The sequence below is a fragment of the Salvelinus fontinalis genome, unplaced genomic scaffold (genome assembly GCF_029448725.1).
Source record: "Salvelinus fontinalis isolate EN_2023a unplaced genomic scaffold, ASM2944872v1 scaffold_0667, whole genome shotgun sequence".
Taxonomy (NCBI): Eukaryota; Metazoa; Chordata; class Actinopteri; order Salmoniformes; family Salmonidae; genus Salvelinus; species Salvelinus fontinalis.
The window spans coordinates 49,494-63,787 of record NW_026600876.1 but is presented as its reverse complement, the minus strand read 5'-3'; the positions used below and the strand labels follow the sequence as shown (position 1 = coordinate 63,787).

The 14,294-nt window shown below is 42.5% G+C and overlaps 1 protein-coding gene across 1 annotated transcript; it reads left to right on the top strand.

The window, feature by feature from the left end:
- The first annotated feature begins 5,631 nt into the window (after positions 1 to 5,631).
- On the top strand, positions 5,632 to 13,218 carry LOC129846950 (zinc finger protein 585A-like). The gene is made up of 3 exons (XM_055914767.1): positions 5,632 to 5,758; positions 6,305 to 7,363; positions 7,923 to 13,218. Exons 2-3 carry the CDS (start codon positions 6,764 to 6,766, stop codon positions 10,608 to 10,610), a joined length of 3,288 nt encoding a protein of 1,095 aa, XP_055770742.1. The 5' UTR covers positions 5,632 to 5,758; positions 6,305 to 6,763; the 3' UTR covers positions 10,611 to 13,218.
- The last annotated feature ends 1,076 nt before the right edge of the window (positions 13,219 to 14,294 follow it).

Here is a 14,294-nt window from a genome sequence, read left to right as displayed (position 1 = left end):
GAGTGTTTCTTGTAAGTCTTAAACAAATCTACTTTGAAACAAGTACATATACCTCACACACATGGTTATAGGCTTATAGAGTTGAGTTGAAATGTATTCAATTTAGAGATTGCATCCCAATATTACACTTTACACTTTATATACATCACAGAAGACTGAAATATAACAAAACCGTTTGACATAACACCAGATTTTCTGCTGTTTAAAAAATATATAAAAATATTTATTATGTAATTATGAAAAATATGAATAACATTTCACCCATGAGGCCACTAAGTAATTTGACTGCAGGAAAGGGCTACAGGGCAATCTGCAGTTCAAACAATAACAAAGTGGGCACCCTGTCATTGTTACGGTAACAAGCTGAGGGATAAGGTTTGGAGAAATGTAGCCACTGTCAAATTGATAGACAGAGCTATAGATGCAAGAACTCACCATTCATGATATCAAAATGATAGTTTTAATAATGTTTTGAGGCTATACAGCAGGGGTGTCAAAGTCAAATGGACGGAGGGCCAAATAAAAAATTTAGCTACAAGCCGAGGGCCGGACTGTTCGAATGTTCATTGAAAATTTTTTAAATGACGCATATAGTCTAGTGAACCTAATTGAACCTACTGAAAACCTAACAAATATATTCCAATATGATCAGATAAATAAAGCAATATTTTCTTATGGCTCTGTCAGTAATCTTTAATTTTCAACAGACACAAAAGACAAATTTCCTTTATATAAAAATCCCCATAACATGAACATTAAATGAAAGAAACCGGTATTCAAGGCACCATCAGTAGCCTATATTTTCTATTTTAGCAAAAGTGGGCTAAATTTACTTCAAAGAAAAAAACAATAATAGCAATTTTCTATCATCCACTCAACTGAAATATTTTTAAAATATAATTGGATTGAAATACAATAAAATAAAGTGCAAAAATCTATTAATCAAAAACAACACTTTGTTTAAGGAGAAGTAACATGCAGTGAAAACAAATATTAAACTTTAACTTTTAACTTCTACTGCCTCAGAAACCCGGATCCGGGAGCACCCCCCACCCCCCACACACTGTTTAGCATAGCTAGCATAGCTTCACAAGTAGATAGTAGCATCTAAATATCATTAAATCACAAGTCCAAGACACCAGATGAAAGATACAGATCTTGTGAATAAAGCCACCATTTCCGATTTTTAAAATGTTTTACAGGGAAGACACAATATGTAAAGATGTACATCTATTACCTAAAAACACATTAGCATAATCCACCATCTTTTATTTGTCCACCAACACCAGTAGCCATCACCAATTCGGCTAAACTAAGATATTTATAGCCCCTAACCAACAAAAAAACTCATTAGATGACAGTCTGATAACATATTTATGGTATGGGATAGGTTTTGTTAGAAAAAAGTGCATATTTCAGGTAGCTGCCATAGGTTACAATTGCACCCACCGTCACAAATGGACTAGAATAATTACAATGAGCAACGTGTTTACCTAACTACTAATCATCAAACATTTCGTAAAAATACACAGCATACACGAATCGAAAGACACAGATCCTGTGAATACAGACAATATTTCAGATTTTCTAAGTGTCTTACAGCGAAAACACAATAAATCGTTATATTAGCGTAGCACATAGCACATAGCAGCCCAGCATTGATTCTAGCCAAAGTGAGCGATAAAAGTCAACATCGCCAAAAGATATTAATTTTTTCACTAACCTTCTCAGAATTCTTCCGATGACACTCCTGTAACATCATTTTACAATATACATATACAGTTTGTTCGAAAAGGTGCATATTTAGCCATACAAAACCGTGGTTACACAATGAAAATAGTAGCAAAACAAGCCTGAAAATGTCGGTCGCCATCTTTCAGAGTGATCTGGTTTAATTAATAGCTAATCATATACTTGACTAAAAAATACAGGGTTTACAGGAATCGAAAGACAAATTAGTTCTTAATGCAACCGCTGATTTACATTTTTAAAATTATCCTTACTTTTCAATACAGGGTTCGCCAAGTGAAGCTATACCAAACAAAATGGCGAAATGTGCGTTTAAAATATTTCGACAGAAACACGATTTATCATATTAAATATTGCTTACTTTGAGCTGTTCTTCCATCAGATTCTTGGGCAATGTATCCTTTCTATGTTATAAACGTCTTTTGGTCGATAGATGTCCTCTGTCCTTCGAAATGTCCACCACCAACGACCGACACCCCAAAACGTGTCCAAAGTTTCAGAGTGCACAACAAATAAATTCCTCTAAAATCGCACTAAACGGATATAAATTGCTATAAAACGGTTCAAATTAACTACATTTTGATGTTTTTAACACCTAAAACGAGTAAAAACATGACCGGAGAAATATTGCTGGTTAGAAAACGATTTGGAACGAGGCAGGTCCGATGCCCTTCACGCTTCAGGCGCACGACGAGAAAGGGCGGTCTCTATACATTTTGGTCTTTTATACTGGCTGTGAATATCCCATCGATTCCATTGAAAGCGTGATGACGTACAGACACCCAGAGGAAGACGTAGGCAGTGTCGGTTTCTTCATAGCATTCACTGTCGCCTTAAAAACAGACCCCAGATCAGAGGTAAAAAAAATTGAAATCTGAACCCTGTCATGAAAAGTGCTGTAGAAATTGTTCTGTACAACTCAGAGACAAAATTTCAACTTCTATAGAAACTAGAAGGTGTTTTCTATCCAATAATAACAATAATATGCATATTGTACGATCAAGAATTTAGCACGAGGCAGTTTAATTTGGAGACACAAATATGCTAATGCGGAACAGCACCCCCTATAGTTCCAAGAGGTTAAACTTGAACTGAGTAAAAACTCTAAATATGTGATTGCACAGTAATGTTCACTTGTTTGAGGTTGAGGGTGATACTTGGTGGTGTCCCATCTTTTCCACAAGTTCATCAATGTTCGGGGTAAGGCTCTGAGCTGAGGAAATCCTCAGAATTGAGTGGAGGTGTTCAGCAGTAAGTCGACTTCTGTGTGATGTTTTGTTCAGGTTCATCAAAGAAAACAGTTGTTCACACAGGTATGTGCTGCCAAACATAGACAACGTTTGAGCAGCCTGGATGCGCAGCTGGGGCATTGTGTCGGGGAGGAAACGGGCGAACTCCGCAGCACCCACTGCCGCATATTTTGCCCTCAGTGCATCATTGCATTGGAGGTCAATCAACTCCATTTGGAGGTTTGGTGGTGAGCTTTCCACGTCAACAGCAAATGGGTTACCGAGCAGTTCCAACCTGCTTTTTTGTGCTTCAAAGTCAGCAAATCGGCGTCGAAAGTCAGCGGCAAGCATACCTATTTTATCAGCCAACTGTGCGCTCGGGAACGCACTGGTAGAGAGCTTCTCTTTCATGGTCTGGCAGCTGGGAAAGTGGCTCAAATTTTCTTTCCGCATCTGCGTCTCCCACAGAGTCAGTTTGGTTTTAAATGCCTTCACTGTACTGTACATATCAGAGATGACATGATCCCGACCCTGCAGCTGCAAGTTCATTGCATTCAGATGACTCGTAATGTCACACAGAAAAGCCATTTCACACAGAAACATTTCGTCTCGGAGTTGTGTTGTGTCTTTCCCTTTGCTGTCCAAGAACAGACAAATCTCCTCACGAAGCTCGAAACATCTTTGAAGCACCTTTCCCTGGCTTAGCCATCGCACCTCTGTGTGATAAGGCAAATCACCATGCTCCGTTTCTAACTCCGTCAGAAATGCCTTGAACTGGCGGTGATTCAAACCTTTGGCTCTGATAAAGTTAACTGTGCGCGTGATGATGCTCATTACATGCTCCATTTTCAAGGCTTTACCGCACAACGCTTCCTGGTGTATGATACAATGATAAGCTGTCAGCTCACCTGTCGCGTTTTCCTCTTGCATCTTTTCCCGTATCTTCGCCACCAGTCCGCTCCTGTGTCCACACATCGCAGGTGCTCCGTCGGTTGTCAAACCCACGAGTTTTTCCCAAGGCAGCTCCATCTCATTTACACATCTTGACACCTCTTCATACAAATCATGCCCCGTAGTTGTGCCATGCATAGGACGTAAAGCCAAAAACTCCTCTGTCACGCTTAGGCTGGAGTCCACTCCGCGGATGAAAATTGACAACTGGGCAATGTCAGAAATGTCGGTGCTCTCATCCACAGCCAAGGAATATGCAATGAAATCTTTTCCCTTTTTCACAAGCTGCTCTTTTAGATTGATGGACAACTGGTCTACTCTCTCGGCAATGGTGTTTCTGCTCAGACTCACATTTAAAAAGAGTTGCCTTTTTTCTGGGCAAACTTCGTCACAAACTTTAATCATGCAGTTTTTGATGAAATCCCCCTCCGTAAATGGCCGGGCTGATTTAGCGATCTCTTCTGCCAAAATAAAACTGGCCTTGACAGCAGCCTGGCCTTGTGATTTGGCTTTTTTGAACAGAGCCTGTCGAGATTTGAGGCCTCGTTTTAATTCCTCTGCCTTTTGTAGCCTTTGTTCCATGTCCATATTCTTGTTTTTGTCCGCGTGTTTCGTTTCATAATGTCGTCTCAGATTATACTCTTTCAGTACCGCCACACTTTCTCCACACAGAAGACACACAGGTTTTCCAGCTACCTCCGTGAACATATACTCCGACTCCCACCTTGTTTGAAACCCCCGGTTCTCAGTGTCCACCTTCCGTTTTGCCATTTTTGATGGGTATCTGAAAGTTAATTTTACTGTGATGCTGACGACTGCTGTGCCAATAAATATTGAAATGAAGCAGCCTACTGCTCGGTGCGTCACCGTTGCATTGTGGGAAATGTAGTATTGGTGCGTGTAAAAGATCTGCGGGCTGCCGGCTTGCTGCGGTCTGCGGGCCGGTTCTAATAATAAATCAAGATCATCCCAGGGGCCGTAAAAAACCTTCTCGCGGGCCGGATGTGGCCCGCGGGCCTTGACTCTGACATATGTGCTATACAGTGTTTGTTTGTTTACAAACAATGGAGTAAAACAAGATGTGTATTTGGGGTTTTGATAGGGTACGATAGTTGAACTAAAGCTCATGAGGTATTTATAAGTTATTTTCTTCAAGGATCAATGGGTATATGGAATTAATTAGTCCAAAAATGGATGGACCAATCACAGATTGAACCTTTAAAGTTTGCATTCATCTGCCGGTTAAGGCAAATTGCTTTAAAGTTTGCATTCATTTGCCGGTTTTGGTAAACTGCTCAATCATAACCATTGTAAACAAACTAGTGAAAATCATCCAGGAAACTCAATGAACACTCCTCTTTGTCACTGTGCTGTGTCATTACATAGGCAAGGGGTTAATAAAAGACACATTAATTCATTTGTACGTATATTGAGTAATGTTACTTTTTAATTAGCTATGATGCGATATAAAGTGTATCCATGTCCTCAATGAGGATAGCTTCATTAGTTCTCTCTCATCTCTCACTCATTATGCCCGTGGTTCCCGACCTTTTTCGGTTACTGTACTACCAACTGAATTTTGCTCTGCATTTTAACAGAAAGCCTATGGTCTCGTGAATCTTCTCAAGTACCCCCTGTGGATGGGCCGAGTACCCCCGAGAACCACTGCTCTCCTCTCATGTCAAGTCCTTTCTCAGCCTCCGTACTTTCTGTTGGGCCCGCCCCTTTGTTTCTTTTCTCCTCGAACGTGAACAGGTCGCGTTTGAAAAGCTAGCTAGCTAATAGTACACTGCTAAATACAGGGACATATTTTTTCTTAAATCGAGCTGGTGAGTTAAGTATTAGGTATCTACCAACAGTCATAAAGGTCCTCTAAACGTTGTTATTAGTTGATAGGTTTACATAACCGTTAGCTAGGCTAGCTACCAGCTCTGCTTAGCTGCTGTTTAGCTTGGTAGCTAGCTAGCTAATTGCTCCTGCTAACTAATTTGAAGCTGTGCTCAAATTGAGTCGATATAACAATACAAGTATTGTTTTCTGCTGACTGGTAGCTGCATGCAGATCGGTTGTAGCTGTGTATAATCAATTATTTACTGTTGTACTTTCTGTTCCTCTTTTCTTAGCTTGTTAGCTAGCGGAATAATGCTTCCGGGTTGGATCCTTCAAAATAAAACCCCTCATGGGAACATTGAAATGTTATTAAATCGGTAAATAAATGTGTCACTAATATTGTTCTATTAAGTAAAAATACAAATTCATTATACAAAAGGTATATATTTGACACACTTGAGAAAAAGTAGAATCGGACTATACATGTAGATATTGAATGGTACAAAGCAGTTTTTGTTTCACTCCATATCCTCCTATGTACACAGGTGACCTCACAAGATCTGGTGTTATGAGACTCCAGTTCCAGAAGACTTGTGAATAAACACGGCCCACTGGGCACACACTGATTGGTGTTATGAGACTCCAGTTCCAGAAGACCTGTGAATAAACACGGCCCACTGGGCACACACTGATTGGTGTTATGAGACTCCAGTTCCAGAAGACCTGTGAATAAACACGGCCCACTGGGCACACACTGATTGGTGTTATGAGACTCCAGTTCCAGAAGACCTGTGAATAAACACGGCCCACTGGGCACACACTGATTGAATCGGCGTTGTTTTCACATTTTAATTCAATTACTTTGAACCAACATGGAATAGACCTTGAATTGATGTCTGTGCCCAGCGGGAGGAGAGACACCTCAAACTTGCGACATCTCCATTCAATAACTAGGTGTTATTATTGCTGTTTTTACCAAGAAACGTTCTAACTCAACAGACAATATGAGTCAAAAGAAGGGAACATTGATGGATGAAATCGAAAAGACATTATGGAATTTAACTGAGGACAATTTACGCTCCCTTTGTGAATGTTATGGCCAAGATGCATCCGTAGTTAAAGGCATGGATCACCGCTCGTTGCGGCGTAAAATCATGGAGGAAATGTGGGACAATACTGATTCAATGAAATCAGTGGAGCAGGGAATGTCTTGGTTAGTCCAACTGAAAGAGGACATCAGGAGGATACAGGAGGATGCTAGTGGTGCACCCGTGAGTCCCAGCAAAGCCCATGATCCTGTAGACTGCGATGAAGAATGGAATGGAGAGGGAGGGGCTGGGTTACCTAGCAACAGGTTGGAGGTGAAGCCCATGAGTCTCAGCCAATCTGATGATGATGATGATGATGCTGCAGACTGTGACGCAGGGGACACGGATTGGTTGCCTAGCAATGGGCTGGAGGCGGAGTCCATGAGTCCCAGCCAGTCCGATGATTGTGATGCTGCAGACTGCGATGAAGAATTGGACAGGGAGGCCAGGGATTGGATGGTTTGCGATGGGCTGGAGGTGGAGTTATCTCCAGAGAAGCACACACCAGAGCAGAAGGTGAATATTTATTTTCCCATTCAGAAAGTGAGTATTTATTTTTCCCAGTCAGAAAGTGAGTATTCATTTACCCAGTCAGAAATTGAGTATTAATTTTCCTAGTCAGAAAGTGAGTATTAATTTTCCCTGTCAGAAAGTGAATATTTATTTTCCCAGCCAGAAAGTGAATATTTATTTTCCCTATCAAAAAGTATTTATTTTCCCAGCCAGAAAGTGAATATTTAGTATTCATCTTCCCAGTCAAAAAGCGAGTATTTATTTTCTCAATACTTTCATTGATTCCTCAACAACTTCTGCAAAAGGCTTTGGGAGAATATCGGATATTCTTCCTCTTAGACTTTCTCCTTTATTGAGGAGGTTGAGGAGGATGAAGTTGAGGAGGTTGAGGAGGAGGAGGAGGTTGAGGAATCGAGGAGGAGGTTGAGGAGGAGGATGAGGTTGAAGAGGATGAGGTTGAGGAATCGAGGACGAGAGGAATTGAAAGACTTCAAAGTTCATTGACAGGTAGGAGAGGGTTTCCCATCCTGATTAATTAAGTCTCTTTTTTTGTGATTTCTAGGACAAGTGTCGCCCACCGAAGACCCTGTGTCGTGCCTCTCCCGGTAGCGCCTTCATTTTGGGTCTGAAGAGGGTGTCTGTGCAGCTGATGGACTGCAAGAAAACACTGGGGCAGAAAACCTGCAAGAAAACCCACTCCTGTGCTCAGTGTGGGAAGAGTTTTGCCACAAAAGACATTCTGGAGCGACATCTGCTAACTCACACTGGAGAGAAACAGAAAAATATATGTGCTGAATGTGGGGGAGTATTCAGTACATTTTCCAGCCTTTCCAGGCATCTGAAAACTCATACTGGAGAGAAATGTCATGTTTCTGAAACCACATGCTCTGAATGCGGAAAGACATTCAGTACACATTCCAGTCTTAGGAGACATCTGCTAACTCACACTGGAGAGAAACCGTATGTTTGCCCTCGTTGTAAGAAAGGTTTCAATGATCCAGGAAACTTGAAGAAACACATCAGGAGAGCTCACCCAGGAGAGAAGTTGGGTGTGGAGAGGCTCTACCGTGAACCGTGTCCTCACTGTGGGGAGAAGTTTCCCACAAAGAAGGCTTTGGAGGAGCACCTGGTAACCCACACAGGAGAGAAACCTCACCAGTGCTCTGACTGTGGGAGGGGATTCAATGAATTGTCTAGTCTTAAGAGGCATCTGAGAACTCATACTGGGGAGAAACCATACATTTGCCCTCGTTGTGGCAAGCCTTTTAATGATCCAGGAAACTTGAAGAAACACATAAAAAGAACTCACTCCGGAGAACATTTCAAAGAGAAACCTTCTGAGAACAATGTTGGTTCTTCAGAACAGGAGGAGACAGTAAAGAAGCCAGTCCTTCATCCATGTTCTCACTGTGGGAAGAAGTTGTCAACCAAGACAAGACTAAAGATTCACCTGAAGACCCACACTGTAGAGAAATCTCACGTCTGCCCCGACTGTGGGAAGAGCTTTGCTTTCCGTCCCTCCTTGACTAAACATCAGAAACTTAGTCATTCAGAGCACGGAGGAGTGAAAAGGCATGAATGTTCAGTGTGTGGGAAAGTCTTTAATCAGCCAGGAGCCTTGAGGTCCCATCAAAGAACCCACACTGGAGAGAAACCTCACCTCTGTGCTGACTGTGGGAAGAGTTTCTCTTTTCAGTCGTCTCTGAAAAGACATCAGGCACTTCACGCAGCAGGTAGTGCAAAGCCCCACATGTGCTCTGTCTGTGGGAAAGGCTTTAGAGATTCTGGATACTTAAAAAAACACCAAGCCATCCATTCGGAAGAGAAACCTCACCTCTGCTCTGATTGTGGAAAGACTTTTGCATCCTTATTTACCTTAACAAATCATTCCAAATTGCATCGTTTAAACAGAGACCAATTCCAATGCCCTGAATGCAAGCGCCATTTCCCAACAAAGGAAAGGCTGACAAGCCACCAGAGAACGCATACCGGAGAGAAACCATTTCGCTGCTCCCAATGCCACAAACGCTTCTCTCACTCAAGTAGTTATCAAAGGCACCTTCGTATGCACACTGGGGAGAAACCCTTCATTTGCCCCCTTTGCGGGAAGCAATTTAACGACTCTTCGAATCTTAGAACACATGTTAGAAGACATAAAGGAGAGAAGGTAGGCAAAACACAGGTCTCTGAGCCATGCCCTCACTGTGGGAAGAGGCTGGCTTCTAAGGCAGGGTTAGAGACTCACCTGCGGACCCACACTGGAGAGAAACCTCACCTCTGCGCCGACTGCGGCAAGAGCTTCGGGTTCCACTCAGCTTTGAGAAGACATCAGAAAACGCAGCACGGAGAGCAATTAGCGAAGCCGCACGTCTGTTCTGTCTGTGGGAAAGGTTTCATGGAATCTGGAGCGCTGAAGAAACATGTGGTGACCCACGAAGAGAAACAGCACCTCTGCCCTGACTGCGGAAAGACGTTCAGGGTGCTTCAGGCCTTGTCAAATCATCAGAGAACCAAGCATCAAAAAACAAACGAGCAAGTAAGAGAGAAGAATCCGTTCCTGTGCCTTACTTGCGGCCAGGAATTCAATTCAAAGCATAGATTGGTAATCCACGAGCGAAAGCACACAGGCGAGAAGCCTTACCAATGCTCCCATTGCGACAAACGCTTCACTGAGAAGTCTTACATGAAACGTCACCAGACGGTGCACACGGGAGATAAACCTTTCCAATGCTCCGTCTGCGATATGAAGTTCTCGCATGGTGCATCTTTAATACGGCACCGCCTAATACACTCGGGTGAGAAACCGTACCACTGCACTTACTGCGACAAGAGTTTCTCTCAGTCAAATACGCTCAAAACACACATACTAACTCACACTGGAGAGAAACCGTACCCGTGCCCCGACTGCGGGAAGCGTTTCACTGAAAAGAAAGCTATGAAGAAACACCAGCGCGACACACACGGGACAGAGACACACAGCAACACACACGGGTCAGGGGAACACAACTCTGCTTTCTCTTTGCCTGGTAAAAAACAGAGATTGAGTCAAGACCGGAGCCCTCGAGCAAAGCCGTACCAATGCCCTGACTGTGGCAAGTGTTTCTCCGAGAAAAGAGCTCTTACGAAACACCAGAAGACACACCGGAGAGACAGCGCCCCCTATTGGTCCGGTATACTGCAGCGATGGAGTCAAGACCCGCAACACTCTAATACTGACTCAGACCAAGACCAAGACTGGACCTCTTTATAAAGACTCAGACCAAGACTGGACCTCTTTATAAAGACTCAGACCAAGACTGGACCTCTTTATAAAGACTCAGAACTCTTTATAAAGACTCAGACAGGACCTCAGTATTGACCCCCCCCTCCCCTCATTTAAACAGGGCAGATATGATTGTGTTGTTTTGGCCAGCAGTTCTCCAGTCTTATTCCCCTTCTTCACACTATGTCAACCTTCAGTATGCCAATTCTGCTTTAATTAGGAGACATTTTGTTTCGTTGCATGTTGTATTGAGACTTGAGATTTGGCCCAATTATATAACATCTATTATTTAAGAAGAGTAATTGCACCAAGAACATCTGGTCGGGAGTCTGGAAACACCAAGAACATGAGATCATCTGGTCTGGAAACACCAAGAACATGAGATCATCTGGAAACACCAAGAACATGAGATCATCTGGTCGGGAGTCTGGAAACACCAAGAACATGAGATCATCTGGTCGGGAGTCTGGAAACACCAAGAACAATGAGATCATCTGGTCTGGAGTCTGGAAACACCAAGAGCAATGAGATCATCTGGTCTGGAAACACCAAGAGCAATGAGATCATCTGGTCTGGAAACACCAAGAGCAATGAGATCATCTGGTCTGGAGTCTGGAAACACCAAGAACAATGAGATAATCTGGTCTGGAAACACCAAGAACATCTGGTCGGGAGTCTGGAAACACCAAGAACATGAGATCATCTGGAGTCTGGAAACACCAAGAACATGAGATCGTCTGGAAACACCAAGAACATGAGATCATCAGGTCTGGAGTCTGGAAACACCAAGAACATGAGATCATCAGGTCTGGAGTCTGGAAACACCAAGAACATGAGATCATCTGGAGTCTGGAAACACCAAGAACATGAGATCATCTGGAGTCTGGAGTCTGGAAACACCAAGAACATGAGATCATCTGGTCTGGAAACACCAAGAACATGAGATAATCTGGTCTGGAGTCTGGAAACACCAAGAACATGAGATCATCTGGTCTGGAAACACCAAGAACATGAGATCATCTGGTCTGGAGTCTGGAAACACCAAGAACAATGAGATAATCTGGTCTGGAGTCTGGAAACACCAAGAACAATGAGATCATCTGGTCTGGAGTCTGGAAACACCAAGAACAATGAGATCATCTGGTCTGGAGTCTGGAAACACCAAGAACAATGAGATCATCTGGTCTGGAGTCTGGAAACACCAAGAGCAATGAGATCATCTGGTCTGGAAACACCAAGAGCAATGAGATCATCTGGTCTGGAAACACCAAGAGCAATGAGATCATCTGGTCTGGAGTCTGAAAACACCAGGAACAATGAGATAATCTGGTCTGGAGTCTGGAAACACCAAGAGCAATGAGAAGATCATCTGGTCTGGAGTCTGAAAACACCAAGAACAATGAGATCATCTGGTCTGGAGTCTGGAAACACCAAGAACATGAGATCATCTGGAGTCTGGAAACACCAAGAACATGAGATCATCTGGTCTGGAGTCTGGAAACACCAAGAACAATGAGATCATCTGGTCGGGAGTCTGGAAACACCAAGAGCAATGAGATCATCTGGTCTGGAGTCTGAAAACACCAAGAACAATGAGATCATCTGGTCTGGAAACACCAAGAACATGAGATCATCTGGAGTCTGGAAACACCAAGACGACCAGATCAACAGTCCATCTTCGGTATAAACAAGCTAAGGGACGGGAATGGGGGAAAACAACCTCAAATTCATAGACAGACATGGCAACAGAAAGCTGCCCGTAGCATTTTACACAGCTAACAACCATTGGATTTAAAATGGATTCATTCATTGACTGTTCTTTGTCCAAACAACCATTGGATTTAAAAATTCATTGACTGTTCTTTGTCCTAACAACCATTGGATTTAAAAATTCATTGACTGTTCTTTGTCCTAACAACCATTGGATTTAAAATGGATTCATTCATTGACTGTTCTTTGTCCTAACAACCATTGGATTTAAAATGGATTCATTCATTGACTGTTCTTTATCCTTCAAGATAACATTTCCACAACTCTTTAGTTACCAGGAAACAAGACAATTAGAAACAAGCGCCCCCCTCCACCACACACACACACACCTAAGAGACTCAATGAACTTAGAGTATATTGACGTGTTTCACAGTTGTGTACAGCAAGTAATTTGTTTGACATTTTTAATGGCTCTATTCGATCAGATCCACTTTAGTGGTGTCGGAGGTGGAACTGCGTTAGAGCCGTCAAATCCACAAGCGGCTCCTGGCATTATACCTTAAGCGGACATTGCGATCGGTATTGCACAGTCACAGAACTCCCACGCTGCCTTGTTTAGAAGTTGGAACACTGTGTGATGTAATCTACAGCCAGTTGAATGATTTTTAAATCTTGAGTGTATTCTTTCTATGTATAGTCGACAGTTCCAACAGTTCCCCCTCAGACGCCGCCAAAACATCCGCTATGGCGGTTAATGATCTCATTGAATCTAGGCCTGAGTATATACTTTGGCAGATGATATTGAAGAATGTTGTGTGTTTCAAAGGCTGTTTGAGTCTATGTAAAAACACCATGGAAACCGTGACAGTAAACATGTTTGAACTGAGTTCTGATCTTCTAGTTCTCGTCTTCAGTTATTTGACTGTCTGGTCAGTGGAGAGTTTTACAGCAGAGATTATCAATATGGACATGAAGGTAGACTGTCTGATCAGTGGAGAGTTTTACAGCAGAGATTATCAATATGGACATGAAGGTTATTTGACTGGTCAGTGGAGAGTTTTACAGCAGAGATTATCAATACGGACATGAAGGTTATTTGACTGGTCAGTGGAGAGTTTTACAGCAGAGATTATCAATACGGACATGAAGGTTATTTGACTGGTCAGTGGAGAGTTTTACAGCAGAGATTATCAATATGGACATGAAGGTAGACTGTCTGGTCAGTGGAGAGTTTTACAGCGGAGAGTTTTACAGCAGAGATTATCAATATGGACATGAAGGTTATTTGACTGGTCAGTGGAGAGTTTTACAGCAGAGATTATCAATACGGACATGAAGGTTATTTGTCTGGTCAGTGGAGAGTTTTACAGCAGAGATTATCAATATGGACATGAAGGTTGACTGTCTGGTCAGTGGAGAGTTTTACAGCAGAGCCAGAGATTATCAATATGGACATGAAGTGTAATGAATTGGAGGTGCAGGTAGATAATCACATACGTCATTCTGAGTAACACTGTCCAGATAGCATTGCTACTGGTTTTCTAGCCTTTACTGCCGGGCAGTTGGTTGCCTTCGTTGGCAGGGACGTAAGAAACATTTAAATTGTGATGTGGTCTGCGCCATCATGTCCACGACCAGGGTTGGCACTTCACAGGCAGACAGACATTTAGAAAAAACTTCTTCCACTTGTAGAAATTGAAGAATAAACTGATTGGAGCTCATTTCTAATAAAAACACATGACACCTTACGGTTTGATTATATTTGTCAAGACGCAGGTGATGTGGATCTACGTTTATACAGGTTAGTGTTGAAACAATACTGAACTATAAGAAAACACCCACACCGGCGGCTGAGATGTAACGTTGCCGTGGATACAGAACAGTACTAAATAGATCCCACACCGGCGGCTGAGATGTAACGTTGCCGTGGATACAGAACAGTACTAAATAGATCCCACACCG

What these genes read in the sequence shown, in the direction of transcription:
- LOC129846950 (XM_055914767.1), top strand. Translation starts at nt 6,764, where the DNA reads ATGAGTCAAAAGAAGGGAACATTGATGGATGAAATCGAAAAGACATTA. An exon ending in AGCACACACCAGAGCAGAAG is followed by an intron (nt 7,364 to 7,922) that starts GTGAATATTTAT and finishes TGTGATTTCTAG; the next exon opens with GACAAGTGTCGCCCACCGAA.